Below are 18,320 nucleotides of genomic sequence, written 5' to 3' on the forward strand. Positions count from 1 at the left end.
GTACAAGAGTTCTTTCCCAGACCATGCACTGTCCCCCCTTACTCCGTAGTGTGCGGGGTTTACAACTTTTTATGATTACATTTTAAAAACTGAAGAAAGCTTGATAACATCATGAATTTGTCAACTTTATTTAAAAATTAGTCATTTCATTCGTAACAGTAATCAAGTGTAAAACGTCCTCCTTAGTAAAATATCTTAAGAGAAAGTTTGCGATTATCTATAAACGCGTGAACCGTATAGAAATTACAGCTGAAGCATTTGGTCATAACCTTTACGGCTCGTACTTTTTACATTCATATACATGCATGTAAGTCCATAATGAAATTACTGGTTTATCGTGCAATCTGATTGACTCATAACAGTGCGATTTATTTACGAATCGCACTATTTCTTGTTCTAATTGCATCTTTTACTGAAACAATCAGATTTCGAAGCCTGTTACACTCATAGTCGATCAATTTGAGAAGTGTTGCTAGCACCTTTTCTCAATAAACGGATTTGATGATCGATTCCGAATAACGATGAAGGACAATTATAAAATGGATATATAAAAAACAGTATAATTTCGTGTCATGTAATTTCGATTTGAAATCGTACTTGTACTTTCAGACAAAATGGCACGCCTCTCAGTTCGAGTTACCTTGTGACACAATAGAAAGTTACCATACTCGAATCATCATGGCGACAGTGTGTAAAGAGGAGTCGTTCCTTTTACATCCTACTATCAGTATGCACATTCTATACATTTCCTAGGTAGTAACATAGGAAATTTTTTTAACAATCAAGAGCTCCTTCAGATTTTATGACTTCCTTTATCCTTGTGACCTACATGTTTTATTCACTAGTATTAATATGAGGAGAAATTGGATGCTACTCACTCCTATGGATTGATGAGCTCCGGAGAAGGAGTAGTTGATGCCAACTTATAGGGGGCTTACTATGAGCTGCCGAAGTGAACGTGATGCCTGAGTGGCGTAAATAGCGGCACGTGGAAATGATAATAACAAAAATAATAACTTAATTCTAGGGGGTGCTGCTGGCAAGCTTATCAAAACTGTCTCTCTCAGTTTTAGTCCGGTATGTGCCAGAAGTGTCTGAATAGTTCTGGGTGGTCATTCTATCTTTCCACACGCTATCGTGACTCTGTTGCGTCACTCTCGCCGGGTTACTCACGCACACCGTTAGCCGTTTTCGGCTGCTAACATGCAACCATGAATTCTTACATCTGGGGTCCTAAAATAAACTGAGTGATGCTAAAAAAAACGTGTAAAAGTTGCCTTCCGAGGCATACAGTATCAACGATCGCGGAAAATTTCGTGTCGTACTGGCGTCTTGGACAGGTGCCCTTAAATAAATTAAAACCTTACGGGAGCTGTGTCGCGGCCTGGGTATCTTAAAAATATTCCTCTATAATTCCTTAAATTCGTCATTTGCAATCTTTTTCAATCTTCTCCATCTTCAGCCATGGTGATTCTCTTTTGATTGATTCCTAGATTCGGTTCAGAGTTCATTTAAACGATTTAGTCACTATACTTGAATTTCTTCCTATTTCAATCAGTAAAAGCTAATTTTGACGTTGGAAAAAATACTGACATCAAACTATCGTAAGGAAGTTACTTTAAAATATTAAATAGAAGCCGTTTGCTTGTGTAGATAAACGCCAAAGAAGTAAGAATGAGTGAAAGAGGAACGCCGATGTTTAAGTACGGAGAAGATTGGAACGGATTTCGAGCGACAAACTCGAAATAGTCGCATTAGTGCTCAGCAGTTTCGAATGTGTCGAAGTATTTCCTCCTTAAAGTGATGTGACTTCCTAGACGGTATTTGCCTCTACAGCTTCAGAAGCGCTGTCGAGCGCTGCCAACAGATCACGCGCGGTTACGTCTCTTGTGCGTCACCGGCCGGTTTGTTGTAAGGCTTGTTTCCGTGAACTTTTAATTTGTCCTTCATGCTTGATTCAGCCTGTAACGGAAAAACGTCAAATAAAACTCGACTTGTAAGTGCTTTACATTGTTTCCTTCCGGCGTTAACAGATCTAAACATTTCTTCGAGCTTGTCGTTAAGTTTGTACAGCCAGACTGGTGACATCTGACTCTTAAACAAGCAGCGGTAAGTGCATCTATGCAAAATATGTATAATCAGTTAATGCAATTTCAAATAATTTGGCACGACCTTGGGCTAAGTTTGAATTTGTTTGAAAGCCAAGGTTAAGATGACAAAGCAGCAGGGAAAAATATGCCAAACACTACATTTAATGAAATTCTTGAGTCACCATGCAGTGAATGGCGGCCTAAGTCTGTCGATCAGCCGGCATATCGAGGAATGAATAAAAAAATAATTTAAGATGACGCAGTACAACAATAACAGTATTACTAGCGATAATGGGTTGATAGTAGTTCAAATACAAACTGAAACCTTTGTTGTAAATACGCTCAAAATCTTCCTTCAAAAATTTAACAGTGGGGGAGGACAAAAAATAAATGAGTGATAAACAGGTCGTCGAGCGGTATAAGTGGTAAATGTACCTTCAAATACAGAGTTAAAAAGAACACGACAACAACAAAGGGGATAGAAACAGCCGATAATTTAAGGCACAAGCGGTTCAGGTTCACGGCAAGAGAGAGAACCGAACTTTCGGTTTTCCTTTCTAGTCGCGGATGTGCAAAGCATTGGAAGGAGTAATGTGGAGATGCAAAATTTTGTCTCATCAGAAAAGCCTTACGATTCTAGGAAGAGCATGCAGCTTACTGAAGATGGCGAGCCGATTAATTGGGAAGGACTTAAGTCGGATACGTACCGCGAAATTGATCAAAATGTAAAATACTGACATTTCCCAATTTTGGTCGGATCGAAATTAAATAGCAGGTTTATTTTGCAACCTTTGATTTTACCCGGCAAAATGAAAAACATGACCCTTGGCTTTCAGCACAATAAAAGTGTATTCAAATTAGACTCAGCACAGTTTATCCACGAGTTCATCATAGTGCCACTTTTAGACTTGCTCTCTGAGGAGAACGTTTACGCGAATCGAAAAGCACAACTTTGCTTGAGGATGAGCACTGCTGTGCAACAACCGTTCGGCCTTCAGCATGTGAGTGTCTTTTTGCGGCGTTTTTGATTTGGAGGTTTAGGTGGATACCGCTATAAAAAAAGGTTCCCCATTTGGCACGAAAATATGCCCGGTACTTGTCCGTTGATATCATCCGCTCTCATAACCAAACCGCTCTTTGAGAGCGAATGAAATAGGTTTGTTTCTCATTTGTAACAAAAGCAAAACAATCTTGAATTTGACTTTAAACGAAGATTTATATTTTATTGGGCAGGTTTCAAACTTGAGGAATATCACCAGTGTAATAACACAAATATTTCGCCGTTTTAGTTTGTGCAAACTGTGTCACGTGACAGAATTAGACTAGTTCGCGCGCGAGGGAAAATATTCGGTAATTTGGCGGGTCAACTGGTGGAAAGTTTGCTCAGTCATGACTCTAGTTTTTGCCATTTATCAAGGAAACAAATCCTTACAAGTCAAAGCATTAGGAAGTAAGTGCTCAACTGTATTAGTAGGATAGTTGTATAAGATTTTCCTAATGCTTGAAAATTAAAAAATAGCGCGCATATATCGGATCTAATTCAAGGAAAGGAAAGACTTTACCTAGTAATTTAGAGAATTGAAAACCACGACTGAGAAATTATGTTCCTCTTAGCTCTTAGACGTAACTAAAACCTTTCCAAGAATGGAATTTCTTCATTGCTTTAAAACTTTCCGGATTAATAAAACAGAGCAAAAGGGAAATCCAAAAATTCAAAGATCGTTATTCACAATATAAGTGGGAAGGAACATCAGATTAGCACTTGCAAGTCGAGATATATTGGCAAAATCTTGAAGTATTACTTCTTAGGAAAATAGTAGATTGAGATCACTATTGGCCTCTGTTTCCGGGGTCAATCTCCTTCCTCAATCCGCAATCTGGACTTTATAAATATTCCAAGCGTTCCTCTACAGATTATAGTAAAAATCCCCTATTTGACCCTTAGCTTGAATAAGGACTTCCTAATTGCCAAGCTTAGCGTCAAGATTGATTTCAAAGAAGTATGTGGATTGAGAGTTTCATTGCTAGACTAACAAAGAGAGCTCTCAAACTTGATATATACATGTCAGTCGCCAATAAAACAGAAAAAGACCCTTTAATCGGAATGGACACGTAATGTTAATTGTGTCAAATCCCGAAGGCCAGTCTGCAGACTGAAATATATACAACAAGAATACCGTAAAATATACTAAAATGTGTAATTAGAGATCAAGATTAACTTATGCCACTATTTGACAACCTACTTTGCTCTGAAAGGTATATTAATGATAATCAATTATTACTATACTGTAACTATATCTTCTTGGTTTGTACGAGCGCTATGATTGGCTACTTTAGCGGGCCATGTTCACTGTGCGGCCCGCTGAATTCAAAACCTTGTTTGAATTATATTTTCCCCCCTCTAGTCGAACCCAGAGATAAAAAATATATTCCACAAACCTCGTTTCCCCAGTCCGCGCTGCTAGTTACGGAATCTGGTTTGTTGCCGCTCGGATTTATGGCGCGCGCGCTTGAGCGAAATAAATCCAGTTGTTTCATACATAAATCTAGGTGTTTCGTTCATGTGCAGATATCAAAATGCCAATTTCTGGAAGTTACATACGTGGCGATATAAGAAATACTCAAGGCGTGCCCAACTTTATAGTAATGCGAGAGTGTGAAACCAGTGCACCAAACCACGGCGACTAAATTTACGGCGACCCAAGTTCGCCGGTTACGTAGAAAGTTTTTTACGTAAGGTACACCTTTGCATAAAATATTCAGTAACAAAGTCTTCTCGCATTATTTTATTTCCTGTTTGACTTTTATAAGTATAAATTTCCATAATTTCCAGCCACCATTTAACGAGCCTCTTTTCCCCCCCGTCGCCATATGCTTGTTGCTCTAATTAGGCCAACACAATATAATTAATATGATGTAATCCATTTTTTTTCATATCAGGAAAGAGAAACGCGATAATCTACCCACCTTGCCTGCCGCGCTCGTCTGAGGCCTTGCAGACCTCCAACAGGAAATTATAGAATCTTCCCCTCCGGTCAAAAGGGTCTCAGACTAAAATCGAAAAAGAAAAAGAGAAAACAAAAGAAACCCAAAGTCACGATTGAAAAGCACAGCAACATGAAGTTTTTGCTTGGGAAAATTTGCTCGCAAAGTTAGAGCATATCGCTACGTCAAAGCTCGAATGGACAAGGCGCATATTGCTGCTCCTTCATGGTGAGGCGGCCCCACCCTAAACATTTCATAGTCTTCCTTTCACTGACCCTTGCTGTCGCGAATTTCTTCCAAGTTTCGAAGAGACTCAAGCTTAATACCAGGAGATTATTGGTTCGAACCCTCGTCGGGAACATCCATTCCACCCTTCCCCATTTCATCAATGCTATTCCCGCCTTTCACTCCTTTCACAAATTTTACAATAAAAGCAACAACATTACTATTCAGGATAGGAGGGAGATCAATAACGCAGTTAGCGTAGAGGCAGACGTTTGAGAGAGAGGAAAACGTTATTCCTTAAAATATTTTGCATTTGAATGGCAAGAAATTTACCATCGGTTTTTTTTTGTAAATACTAACTTTGTAATCCCACTGAAGACATCTGACGGTGGAAGTGTGTCCTCCCATCAAAGGGCAAACCGGCTCCAACTCAGAATCTTTGACATGAAACACATGAAGGCGGCCACTAACGGAAACAAAGATGACATAACATGAAAATCAAAGGCGACTGTCTAAAACAGTCTCAACTAAGAGGAGAAAACCAACTCTTCCCCTGACGTACTCAGGGTATTGTTTATCGTCCATCATAAGAAAATAACACAAACTAAAGGGTTGACAATAATTTTTTTTTTCCATAAGTGGCTGCCAATGGTACACGAGACGGCTCGAAACCCAACCACGAGGGCCGGCTCAACAGACAGCGGTGGACCACCGGTAAACGGCTTCTATTGAAACTCCTGTGACTAGGGTAAAGAAGACAAAAATCTGGCAAACACACCTGTTTGTGCCTCCAACAAAGTACAACTGTTTTTCTGTTGGGTGATGGATGCAGTTGACGAAGTAGTCAAAATTGTCTTCAGTCTGCAAATTAGAAGTCAAACATTTAATTTGAGGTTACTTGGTTATCACACCTTGCTCTTCCACAGGAGGGGTCTTTTATCGAGTCGTTACGAGAAAAAGTCGTAACATTTTTCCGTCCACTCTACCAATCTCCACTTGGTGGTAGACGTAAAACCTTGAAACTAGTGATACTCTAAGCTGGAGATAGGAGGTACTTTTATTGACTTTGTCATTTTTACCATTGCGCTTTGTAGAAACCCTCCTGTTGCCTCTCTAACCAAGAATGTGCACAAGGACCCTTGAATTGTCAGAGAAAAAACGATGACCAGCTGAGCGATAACTAGCAGTTAACCTTTAAACCTGTAAGAGAGACTAGCGTGTAATTCCTTGTTACAACATCACCCCTGAATCAAACATTAAGGTTAAGATAATGAAGGAAATGATCACCAACTACAGAGGCTCCCGTTTTTAAAACAAATTCTCCATTCCAGCACTTTAGCAAATGTGTGGAGAACCGTATGGAGAATATGCATAATGATATTAGGGTGTAACTGGTTAATATTCACCATAGGGAGGCTTCTTACTGTACATGCTTCTTGCTCTGGAAACCAATAAAAGGCCCAGTGATGCGCACCAGTTGACATTTATGCGGATTAATGGAAACTCACTAAGCAAAACTTTGGTTTGGTAGTTAATAAAGAGCAGAAAATAGCACAGAATAAAAAAGAAAATAAATGTAAAAATAAAGTCAAGGAAATTTGTCAGACTATTGCATTAATCTTGAGCAGCTGGTCATACGCTTACCCCATTTTCTTCCCTGGGGTTGGTAAAATGTGTAGTCATTGTACCCTGAGAAAGAAAGACACACATCAGTGACGAGTACACATTCTTACTGTACCTAACTGCAATGTAAATTTCCTGTTCTCCCAACCATCTCACTTACTCTCTCCGATTACGAATTCTTTCTTCGGGCTTCACGAGCAACTTACAAATGTAGAGCACAAACTGCAAAGTTTACAGAAAAACCTGTGTATACTTAATGATTTTAGATATATGAAATTCATATATTTGCACTGCGGTGAAGAGACGAATTTGAGAGATCCTCGCAGCTAAGAACACTACTGAACTAGTAGTTGAAAACAAGACCTGAAAAAAATTCAGGCCCGTACGAGATTTGAACCCATGACCTCTGCAATACCGGTGCAGCCTTCTACCAACTGAGCTAATAAGCCAACTGGGAGCTGGTCAATATGTTGGGTCCAAATAAACCATCCAAGTGATGAATAATGATTTTAGATATATGAAATTCATATATTTGCATCGCGGTGAAGAAACGAATTTAAGAGATCCTCGCAGCTAAGAACACTACTGAACTAGTAGTTGAAAATGGGCCTGAATTTTTTTCAGGTCCTATTTTCAACTACTAGTTCAGTAGTGTTCTTAGCTGCAACGATCTCTTAAATTTGTTCTGTGTATACTTGTTTGAACAGTTTGAAGAACATTTGAGCTAATGATGTTACATTCATTTCAGTATAGACATTGGACGTAAATAAAGTCTACTGCATACCAAATGCAGTGATATCAAACAAAACACCCAAAGAGACTCATACCTCAACAGTATCCCACAGCTGAAGAGTCTCAATATGAGTCAGACAATAGAGGTCTGCCAACTTTGGACCAAAATAACCAATTTGACTCTACAAGGAAAGGAATATAGTTCATTACTGTACATTCAACTCACTGTTTCTTTTCTGATAGGCCAAAAGCATACAATGGATTTTTGAAATCAGCACCCAGGATGTCATCCACATATGGCTGCAGATTGTACAATAATCATGTCAAGGACACTCAAGCTCACAGGTAATCATTTCATGTATGACCACTTTAAATGATTTCTAAGGGTAATCATGTCAAGTTCTTGCCCTTTGTGTGGCTTGTTGATTTGTATATTTTTACATGTTCACAAATAAAGTATCAGTTCCAGTTTCTTCAGACCATTTTTTTTTTCATTCAATCTATCATAAAATAATTATTAGATTTGGTTTTTGTGATATCCAGAATAATCAAGGTCCCACTAAGGGTTATCAGCCAAACCTTGATTACAAAAACATACCACAAAAACATCATCAAAAAATTTATTGTAATTTTTCAATCAGTAAAAAGTAACATGACAAAAGCATCAAAGAAGAGTGAACTCATTTCACATCAAACCAGATGAGAAAAGGCTCTTACTGTATTAAGCTAACATGCCCTGGCTTATTTATATAAGTTTCTTGTGTAAACATTCAGTTTGATGAAATCACAAGCTTGAAACATGGTTTAAACAACAGCAACACAACGAAAACACTCAAAGTTTGGACAAAACAAAATCAAGATGGCAATTCAGTTCAGTTTAGTTCAGTTTAATCTCAGCTTATCTGCACATGATCAATAATGATCACAGGCTAAATCTCTTGCAGGCTCAAGATAAGTCACTCAGCAGATTACACACTTCTCTCAGTTCTCATATGTAGCTTCTGCATCATGAATTAAGTGGTGAAGAGCTGTTAAATTTTAATTATTTCTGAGATAAACATAGCGGCTTCCTAGTATCTTGTTTGACCTGAGACCCCTCATCAACTGGAGCTTTGCATGCATGAAACACATGAGGGATTAATCCAAAGAATTTTGAAAAAGGGAATATAAGTGAGAGTGCACACTCTCTGGCTCTCTTTCCAACAATGGGTTAACAAGTGCTTGTAGGACTCCTTTGATACAAAAGTATATATTAAAAAAAAAAAAAACAAAAACACAATTTTAATATTTTCTCAGACTAAGGCTTTCTTGGCTTTCCTCAAATCTACCCAAAGGCAGTCTTACTCATTTTTAACCCATTTTATGATTAAACATTTATCAAGGCACATACCACAGAGGATCCTGTGTTTAGTACTGAGTCCAGGGCATCATCTTCATTTCCTTTAGATACATCAAATAAACAGATCAAACCATCCTGTAGAAAAACGTCAATAAAAGTAAGTTACACCGTAAGATGAAAGAACTTACGGCAGTCCCTTAATCCTGAACATCCTAAGAGTGACTAATTTCCCCCTAAAATATTACTGCTGAATCAAACATTGGGGTCACTAGAGTAGAGGAAATGATCACCAACCCTTTCACTCCCAAGATCTCATTGGAATTCTCCTTACTATCAGCTATGCAATTCTAATAGTTACAGTACTTATTAGAGTAGCTGTTGCTAAGAGAATTTGGTATGAGATCAACTAATAATCCATTCATTGATAACTTTACTTAAATTCTCATCATGCCTCTGATTGATATCGTATTGATAATGTAAGGAGAAATTCTGTCTTGGTCACTCGTGGAGTTAAAGGGTTAAAGAAAATCTCCTTGTCAGCATCATAGGACAGTATGGAGAATATACATACTGATGTTAGGTTGTAATCATCAGTGACAACAAAAGCAGTTAAATTTCCATTAGTAGAGGAGTATAGAGAAGTCTTAATACAATTTCCTTTTCTTTTTGGTCAGCAAAAAGCAGGAAAGCATAGAGAGAATACAAATTTGAGCATGAAAAACCGTTGTTGGGATCTGGAATGGAAGTTCTGGCCAAAAATGCTCGCAATGTCTTCTTTTCGTGGACACCAAAACCCTGATTGATCAGAACTATTGTTAGTTTAAGGCTTTCCTAATTATTCATCAGTATTTATTATTTCAATTTAAAATAATACAAAAACTGTACATACAGTGGAGCCAGTTGCCATTTGATGAGTCTGAAGTGGACTGAACTGGATCTGCATTAAGTAAATAGTAAACAGTAAACACACATGTAAATTAAATCTATGAAACCATATGCCTTGAGCTTTGACACAGTTTGTTATTCTGGCACATAGCCTTGTATAACTGGATTTTCAACTAAAGACAACTGAGGAGGGCTTTAACTAGAAACCTTCCTGAATACAAATAGTTATTTATTTATTAGTTTTTATTATAAATATTTATACCCTTGGGCAGAGAGAGGCACTGTGAGAGAAAAGCTCAAGAGATAAATCACCATCCCAACAGGCTACAGTGATACCTGAGTAATTTCACTATTATGCGAGTCTGTGTACATATCCATGTGAGTCTGCAGCAACTTTTCAGCATTAAGTTGTCTAATATCCCTATGGAAAGAATAAATGAATTGTTGGTAAACAGATCATCTTGACTTGATCTTTTCCTTAATACACAAAAATATGTGCTTCATCAGCATTACGTGAATATTCCATGGTCACCACCAGTAAATAATACAGAGGATTATGACAAGTCCCAAAGCATGTAAGGATAGGAATATTGTACAACCCCTTTCTCGTTCATCATAAGACACCTCTTGTGCTTTCCTAAGATTATTCATGATCACAAAGTCTGATCGCATGGGTGAGGGATTAGTCCTGCAGAGGACTGTTATCAGCAGCAGTGACATGTTTTGACAACCTGACCCAAGCCACAGACCACTACCTTGTCCTTCATCAAAAATTAATTACTTAACAACCAAACATCCCAAAGAGAGCAAAACAATCTGTAAGGGAAACCTGTATCAACCATGTGCAGTGTCACTGCATTTGGTCCATACCTTACCAAATTCAGAGACTGATAATGAATTTGCAATTTTGTGCAGAAATTTTCAATGAAACTGCACTATTGGGTTGGTTTAGCAAGAAGCATCTGCTTTGTTGCAAATTGCTTAGTCGCTAAAGCGCTTAGTTGACGAGTATGCATTAGTGCCAGAGCAAATATGGAGCAATTTTTGTCACTTAATCATTACTAATACCATGTTTCACACAATAATTTTCAGTTTCCAGTGATGAACAGTTCTGCTTGTTGTGACCTTTTCTCTTTGGAAATTGGCTTGGCGTTTTGCTTTAATGCGTACGCTGAAATTGACAGTAAGTTACTAAGAAATCAGAATTTAAAAAAAAAAGGCATTCATTAAACTTTTCCTCAATCCCAACTTTGAGGTTCCATAGCTCAGTTGGTGGTAGTACCCAAAGGGTATCTAGAAGGAATGAATTCAAGCCATGGCAAAGCCCAAGTTCTTTAACTGGGCTTAACTCTCTGCTATTACCAACAGTAACAGCAGTTACCCTTAAGGAACACTTGGTCACATGTCACTCAGAGGTCAAATAAGATTTATTTCATGTCATTTGAGATAACACTTCATGTCATTTGAGATAACACTTACTTTCCACCCAGAGAATGCATCTTAGTGCCCAGGTAAACTCAAACTACATGATTTGTCTTGCAACACCTGCCCCACTAGGACTTATAGTAAAAGCTGATTCATATAATTCAATCAATACCAATAGTTACTCATCCAGGAATTTAAAAGAGGGGGGAGTGTACAGTCGACAGAACTGCTGTAAGATAAGATTGTTCATCTGTTGTTTGGTCAATAATTTTAGCTTCAATGGAAATTTTAAAAAAGTCCATAAGAACTCAATTTCGAGCATTTAAATTTTAAGAAAGTGGGGGAGTGAGGGGTGAAAATAAGCATAAACCTCACACCTCTTAACCCTTTGACCACAAAGAGTGACTAGAATCTAATTTCTCCTAACAATATCACCCCTGAATCACACATCAAAGTCATGAGATGAAAGGAAATGATCATCAACAGCTCTTGACTGTTAAACAAATACTCCTAGTCAGCACCATAAAAGCTGTATGGAAAGGTGTGTGGAGAATATGCATATTGATGTTAGGGTGTAAAGGGTTAAGAGAGAATATTATATGTCTTGATGAGGTCTTATTCATCTAAAGAAATACATTTTTGCTGATGAGTAGGATCTTACCAGAGGTAGAGACAGACATCTTCACCATAAGGCTCTGTAGCAGCTGCAACAATTTCATCTGAACAATTCAAACCACAAGCAGTAAAAGAGCAGTTGTTTGGGCCTGAAGGAAAAGAAAACTCATTATCATTAAAAGCATTCTGAGCCTGATTACATGGAGGTACGGGAATCAAGTCCACCAATCACTGATAGGCAGCTCAGCCCTAGAATTATACAAACATGATCATGAGAAGATCATTTGGAGGGATCATAAAAAACAGTGGGTAACCCCACCTACCTGGCAAATACAGTGGCCTTAAGGTTGGTGCCCTGGACTCCAAGTCCAGAGCTCTGGGTTTGACCCTTTACCTCCATTTTACAGTTATGTGCTTGGTTGCCAAGCCTTTGAATAGGAGTAAAGCTAAGTTTGACATTGTTATGATACAAACATTGCTTCTTTTCGAATGTAAATTACTTTGTTAGGATTCTAACTAGATACTGGTATCTATCACAACAAGGTCACCTTCAAATTCAAAGGCTTGGCAACTTTAAGTACACAACTGTAAAATGGCCTATTGTCAGAGAAGCCTATAAAAAGCCTAGGGGTAACCTTATAAAAGGTTGTTTTCCCATCCAGGCGAAAGTAATTAATATACTCCTAGTAGCTTCATGCTCTAGAAACCAAACCCTAGGATTTCAAATTCCATTGAGAACAATTTTTAGGTTTTGTGCTTAAAGACCATAGGAACCCATCTGTAACTATTTTTTGGTTCTGTGAAAATTCATGGGGAACCCATCATTCATATCTTTGAACTCAGGAGACAGGATGATCACTTGTTGTTTAAAGTATATCAAAATGGAACTTGGATACTTTCATAACAAAAATAGCCAAAGTCCTTTGACACCATATCGATTGTTGAACATGAGGGCCACCAACTCTGGTAACATGCAATGCACTATGGGAATGATACAAGATGGCAAACAAGAGAGAACTTAGACAACTGATCTAACTTAATAAATAAGCAGATTCAAAACTGAAGAATTTCTTGACTAAAAATCAGAGCAAGAAAACACCTTTCACTTAAATTTTAAACAATAGGGCTGAATGTGTCAATGGGAAACTTTTTTTGGGTTCCATTATTTTGTGAACATGTTACAGCATGGTACTGGAAACAATTGTTATGGTGAAAGCCTGGGGCTCTGGAAACTTGGATAAGCTAAATCCCATCAAAGAATAACAACATACTGCAAGAATGTATAGTTGCTTCCTGTACTAAGTCAGAAGGGAATTCTCAAGAAATAAATAACAAGATCTTGTAAAAAAGATCACATTGTGGAATGTAGGATTCTCATCAAAAATGATTACTGGTAAATACCCTGTAATAATAATCATGCAAAGATAATTTTATAACATACTCAGAATCCTGTAAACTGGTGCTTTAAATGCCTTTCTTGAATCCCAGTAACTAATTATTAAATAAAAACAAAATCACAAAAAAAGTGAGAGTTAAAATAATTCATCATTATGGGGGAAGCAATCAGCCATCCAAAAATTCAGTGTCTCAACTACGAGTACTTCAAAATTGAATCTGGGATTGCAACAACTTCTGTAGTAAATATCAAACCCTTTAAACAATGACATAGGTGGAAGATTGTGACTGTAATCAGAAGCCATTTATTGTAAATCATCAGTTACTTTCCCATTTTTTCAAAAGAAATTTTTAAGAAGGAGCATTGCACAATCACAAAAATTTTCCATTACTAAAGTCTCTAATCATGCCTGTGCATGTAAGCATCCCTTTAGAGCTGCTATAATGATTAATTTACTAACCTAAGCGCAGTATCCATGGATGTGGACCAGAAGCAGTGTTCATTAGTATGACAATATTCTATACCTGTAATCCTTGCAGAATGAGCTGTTAATTAAAAGTGAAATATACAATGATGTAAAAAATCTCTCTATCTTATGCTTCAATAGAAATCATCTGGGTGAGTTATTTAAAGTATGCTCTAGTTTTTCCAATTTTCCTAAGATATCAAGCCAACCACATAAAATTTCTTTGTTTCATCTATTTTGAAAGCTGTATAAGAGTGTAAACAAATATGTGTAGACTATAAACTAAACCAAACTCAAAATAAGATTAAAAGGAAAATCTATCCAACCCTCATCTGTTCAGTCACTGCTGGTCAAAAGAAACATTAGGACTTTTATGTTTTTCTATTAGGACAGCCTCTATGTAGGCACAGGGAAAATAACATAAAGTATTTATTATATCAATTGAACATCCATTTAATAATGAGATAAAAACTTCACCTTTAAAATCTGCAACATAAAGAAGGGTGTCCATGTTTAAAAGCTTAATAGAGCCTTGTGGTCCTATGAATAGGTATTAAAATTAAAACTAATTAATCCACATGAATGTTAAAATACATAACTAAATAAATTTTTACGAAATAAGGTCTCAGTCAGGCTGGCACTCAGGTCTGGATCTCAGCTTGAGATAACTATAAAAACATAAAAACAATAAACTAATCTACACTCTTGTTACCTCCAACTGCAAACACGTCTTGTTTTGGGCTGAAATTGTAATATATAAAAGCCCTATCAAACATTGTGGAAAAGATAGAAACAAGCTAAGGAAAACAGTGGAATATAAATGTTTGGAGTATGGAAAATAATAAAAAATAATTGTGTTAATGCTACCCTTACGACATAAAATGAACTTTTAAAATGCTTAAGAAAAATAAATGACAATGGGTTCCTGTGCATGCCCTAAGACTTCCCATTTGCTAGTTAGATATATATATTAATTAATCAATTTATTTATTATTAATGATAATTTATTAATTTTATTAATTTAACAATTTATCAATTAATTAATTTTAATAATAGTGGAGCTCACAGAGCGTAGCCCCATAATTATACAAAATGGTAGTAGTAACCCATCAAGCCGAAAAAATTTGGACTTACGACCGTACGACCGACCGTACAAGATGCTACTTTTAAAATGCGTGGTCAACTGTACCGCGGGCACGCCGAAGCCACTCTTTCTCCAGTAGTCCAGTGGTCAGTGCACTGAGCTCCGAGGCGGACGAGCCGGGTTCTAGTCCTGGCCGGGGCAAGGCGTTGTGCCCTTGGGACGTGCAGGAAAAAAAATGCGAGCTCCGCTTTTAGGCTTGGTTAAATCTATATATTATATGCTATATATGTTGTATATGTTCCCACTGATTTCGAAATTTAATAGATCTCTTGAAAGAAGCTATACTCTGCACCAGTCTTTCATCAAAAATAATTTATAACATTTGCAAACAGATTGTTTGTACCAGAAGAACATGAGAGTTTGCAAATGTTCGTGCAACTGAATGCATATATGCTCTTACCTCATTGAAAGATGCGTTACATACCACAGATCGTCTTCTAAACCCTCTTGAGTGAACTTAAGACGATGCCGAAGGTCAAAACCACCTGGAAACGGTGAAGTTTTCGGATTCATACTCGCCATAACGAAAAAACTAATAACAATACTCGGGATCACCATTTACAACGACCGCCATTTTTTCGCAATGATAGGAAAGAGACTAGGGACTGGGAATAAGTAGTTTCTAGTCTTACCCAGTAGTAATACTTTGTTTACTAACTCATCATTACTCGACAAGCACCGCCGGTTGTTCGCAAAATTGCTTGCTGTTCAAATTGAGGTATTACCTCTCACACAGGTAAGGATATTATTATTTACTCCATTTTCAGCGTCTAATCTTCTGTAAAAATAGATAAATCGTGTTTGCGTGGGACTCGTGAGGTGGAAAGGCGATTAAATAAATTGAAAATTTTCACAGCAAGCCGGGCGGAACTGAAACGTATGACAACTTAATTGACTCTTTCAAAGTACAGCCACTATTCATTCACCATTTATGAAGACTTCTGCTTTTTTTTGCCCCGTAACTGCTATACTTTGTCCTAGAATCGTTTGGTTACCACGAGTCATTTATGACACCTCGGTCATAGACCGTGAAATTTAGTAGTATTTGCACAACAAACAACTGCTCAAGTGTGATAAAATCTCCATCTGTGAATGACAAAACAAAATTTAGTACCTCTCAGCTAAACCGAAATAAGCACATGGATTAAAAATAATTTATTGCTACTGAAAATCGTCGCGATTCTACTATCGCCAATACATTGTTGGTATCGTTAACTTCGGTGGTTACTGGTCAAAGGCACTTGGCAGAAATTTCTACGGAGTTGTTGATTTGGTGAGTCCTAATTTCACGATGAAAAGTGTGATTTTTTCTGACACAATAGGCATTGTGTTTGTCAATATATTACCTGTTAAGCTGTTTTATTGCCTTGGAAATAATTGTCAGCCTGTTATAGATCTTTGATGTTGAAAAATACTTTACAGAGTAGTTTCATCCGGTGTAAATCGTTCATTAGTAAAAGTGGGGGACTCCGTACTTGCATTTTTCTGATTAACTGGTTCAGAAAAAGTATTTCTGCGAGACATTAGTGTTTTAAAGTTGTCCAACCGTGTCAAACAGTGTTTAATCACAACGATTCGAAACATAATTGATTGGATATTTTCCAATACTATTTCTATGGAGGCAAACACAAAGTACAATGTATCTAACTACTTATAATCATTTTCGCCTTCGTGTATTTGTTTTGAGTTTTCATCGGCTCCGTGTGGTATCAGTTTTTTTTGTTTGACGGGCGGGTTTATTAGGCTTTAACGATAGAAATTGTTACTAATTTGTATACAAGTTATTATTTCACATCTGATCGTCTCAGATCGACTTTTTGAAGCTTTGCCTCACCAGAAAATAGTTTTTAGACATTCTTACAGCAGTATAATCTTAAGTATGTCTTGACCAAAGTACATTAATGAAAGAAAACCCCAGTAAGTGTGGTGATTTTTTTTCTTTTTACATTTATTGGTGGAATCTTTGTGCCAGTAATGAATAATTTATTGTTCAAACTTGTTTGATCAAAAGGGCGAATATTGACCGCGAATATTGACCGCGTACCCTTTGTGGTTTTGGGACACGACATCCTGTCAGTCCATAGAATTTCTGATTAAAAGAGGGCAGTATTCAGCTACATTGACCTATCGGTTAATAACACACTTATGTATCCCTCCCTTTCTGTAATAATCACGAACGTTTTAATTCTTTCTCTCTCTTCTAGGTAATTTTTTTCTCTTCGTGAGTACATCATGGCTGTAAACCCTTGGTTTCGGCTGCTTATATACGGCATGCTTGGATTTGCTTATGAAATAGTCTTCACTTCATTGTTTGACTTTGTGGCTTCCAATTTCACCGACTTCAAGTTCAAAGGATACTCTTCCATTTGGTCCTTCTTTATTTATGGCACCTGCAGTTTTTGCGGTGAACAAGTATACGTCCACATAAGAAATCGTTTATCGGTATTTTGGCGCGGCTTAATTTGGGTTCAAATGGCTTACACGTGGGAATTTTTTGGTGGCCTCGTCCTCAATCAATTTTCCGCGCGTACCTGGGACTACAGCCATTACAAGTATGACATCATGGGGCTGATCGCGCTCGAATACGCGCCACTTTGGTTTTTCAGTGGTTTGCTTCAAGAATTTTTCTACGAATATTTGTTGAGCTTGTCTTTACTGCCTTCTGCTGAGAGCAAAGAAGGGATCGAGAAAAAATCGAGTCAAGAAATGAATGGAAACTTGAAGATAGACTGAGGGCCAAAGGGAAGGATTTTGGACTAAATAAGTCACTAACTTCTGGAATAAAGTTCAATAAGTAAAAAAAAAAAAAAAAAAAAAAAATCGTATAGAACACATAAAAAAGACGGATTTTAAAAAATGTCACTTTTTGTAAGGGGAAATCTAACTTTTACGCTGCTTATTTTTGGAAAATGCGAGATTGGGAATTCGTTACCATTGAAGTAAAAGTAGACTTTGATACCAAACTACGAGCGTAGTAGAATCATTGTCCAGGACTTAGGCAATTTCCACAGCAGTGGGCTTGTTTGCAAAGAAACACACGCGTTTATAGATTATAAAATTCTGAGATAAGAATTTTAGTCTGTTGGAAGGGTTAATTTTTTAAGGGATTTTTACGTCCTCATTTAAAGTCTATTTTGGGAAGCAGTTTTAGAATGCTCGTTAAATTTTTACGCATTGAGGTAGACTCTGTTAAGTGAAATATTTCTCTGTCACCGAGGAGAGAAATATTAACGTGTTTTTTAGTAATTTTTGTACAAAATTGAATCGTTGTTATATTGAGGAAGACAGTTGGTCAAAATGTTCGTACTTTAGACTTTTATTTCGAGTGTTTGGACTTAAATATGTTCACTCGTTCAAGTTTCGATCTACGAAATTTTCCTAATTGGATGACTTCC

General features: G+C 37.2%; 2 protein-coding genes across 5 annotated transcripts; one reads left to right on the top strand and one right to left on the bottom strand.

The window, feature by feature from the left end:
* Positions 1–104: 104 nt before the first annotated feature.
* On the bottom strand, positions 105–15,524 carry LOC113667063 (WD repeat-containing protein 89). 3 transcript variants are annotated; one of them, XR_016185303.1, is made up of 17 exons: positions 15,326–15,510; positions 14,971–15,078; positions 14,494–14,522; positions 14,259–14,321; positions 13,776–13,860; positions 13,361–13,410; positions 11,966–12,068; positions 10,216–10,300; positions 9,884–9,931; positions 9,046–9,129; positions 7,751–7,837; positions 6,945–6,989; positions 6,380–6,438; positions 6,079–6,161; positions 5,661–5,766; positions 5,058–5,141; positions 105–1,962 (listed from the first exon to the last, which is right to left on the bottom strand). XR_016185303.1 is itself a non-coding variant. In XM_089202013.1 (16 exons), exons 1-16 carry the CDS (start codon positions 15,481–15,483, stop codon positions 1,879–1,881), a joined length of 1,302 nt encoding a protein of 433 aa, XP_089058139.1. In that variant the 5' UTR covers positions 15,484–15,510; the 3' UTR covers positions 105–1,878. The 3 variants fall into 3 exon arrangements, 2 of the variants coding, with proteins under 2 accessions (XP_089058139.1, XP_027038661.2); XM_089202013.1 differs by lacking the exon at positions 6,380–6,438; XM_027182860.2 differs by lacking the exons at positions 6,380–6,438; positions 14,971–15,078 and having other exon boundaries at positions 15,326–15,524.
* A 39-nt stretch (positions 15,525–15,563) lies between these two features.
* Positions 15,564–17,745, top strand: LOC113667098 (transmembrane protein 229B). 2 transcript variants are annotated; one of them, XM_027182898.2, is made up of 2 exons: positions 15,564–15,661; positions 17,130–17,745. In XM_027182898.2, the coding sequence occupies exon 2, from the start codon at positions 17,158–17,160 to the stop codon at positions 17,656–17,658; it is 501 nt and encodes a 166-aa protein (XP_027038699.2). In that variant the 5' UTR covers positions 15,564–15,661; positions 17,130–17,157; the 3' UTR covers positions 17,659–17,745. The 2 variants fall into 2 exon arrangements, with proteins under 2 accessions (XP_027038699.2, XP_027038700.2); XM_027182899.2 differs by lacking the exon at positions 15,564–15,661 and adding an exon at positions 15,671–16,198.
* The last annotated feature ends 575 nt before the right edge of the window (positions 17,746–18,320 follow it).

Source organism: Pocillopora damicornis, chromosome 3, assembly GCF_964200805.1.
Source record: "Pocillopora damicornis chromosome 3, jaPocDami1.2, whole genome shotgun sequence".
Lineage (NCBI taxonomy): Eukaryota > Metazoa > Cnidaria > Anthozoa > Scleractinia > Pocilloporidae > Pocillopora > Pocillopora damicornis.

Coding starts and splice junctions, on each gene's coding strand:
- LOC113667063 (XM_089202013.1), bottom strand. CDS start 15,483: ATGGTGATCCCGAGTATTGTTATTAGTTTTTTCGTTATGGCGAGTATG. Junction 6,990..7,750: donor AGCTGTGGGATACTGTTGAG/GTATGAGTCTCT, acceptor TTTCTTTCTCAG/GGTACAATGACTACACATTT. Junction 5,767..6,078: donor TTTGTTGGAGGCACAAACAG/GTGTGTTTGCCA, acceptor TGTTTCCGTTAG/TGGCCGCCTTCATGTGTTTC.
- LOC113667098 (XM_027182898.2), top strand. CDS start 17,158: ATGGCTGTAAACCCTTGGTTTCGGCTGCTTATATACGGCATGCTTGGA.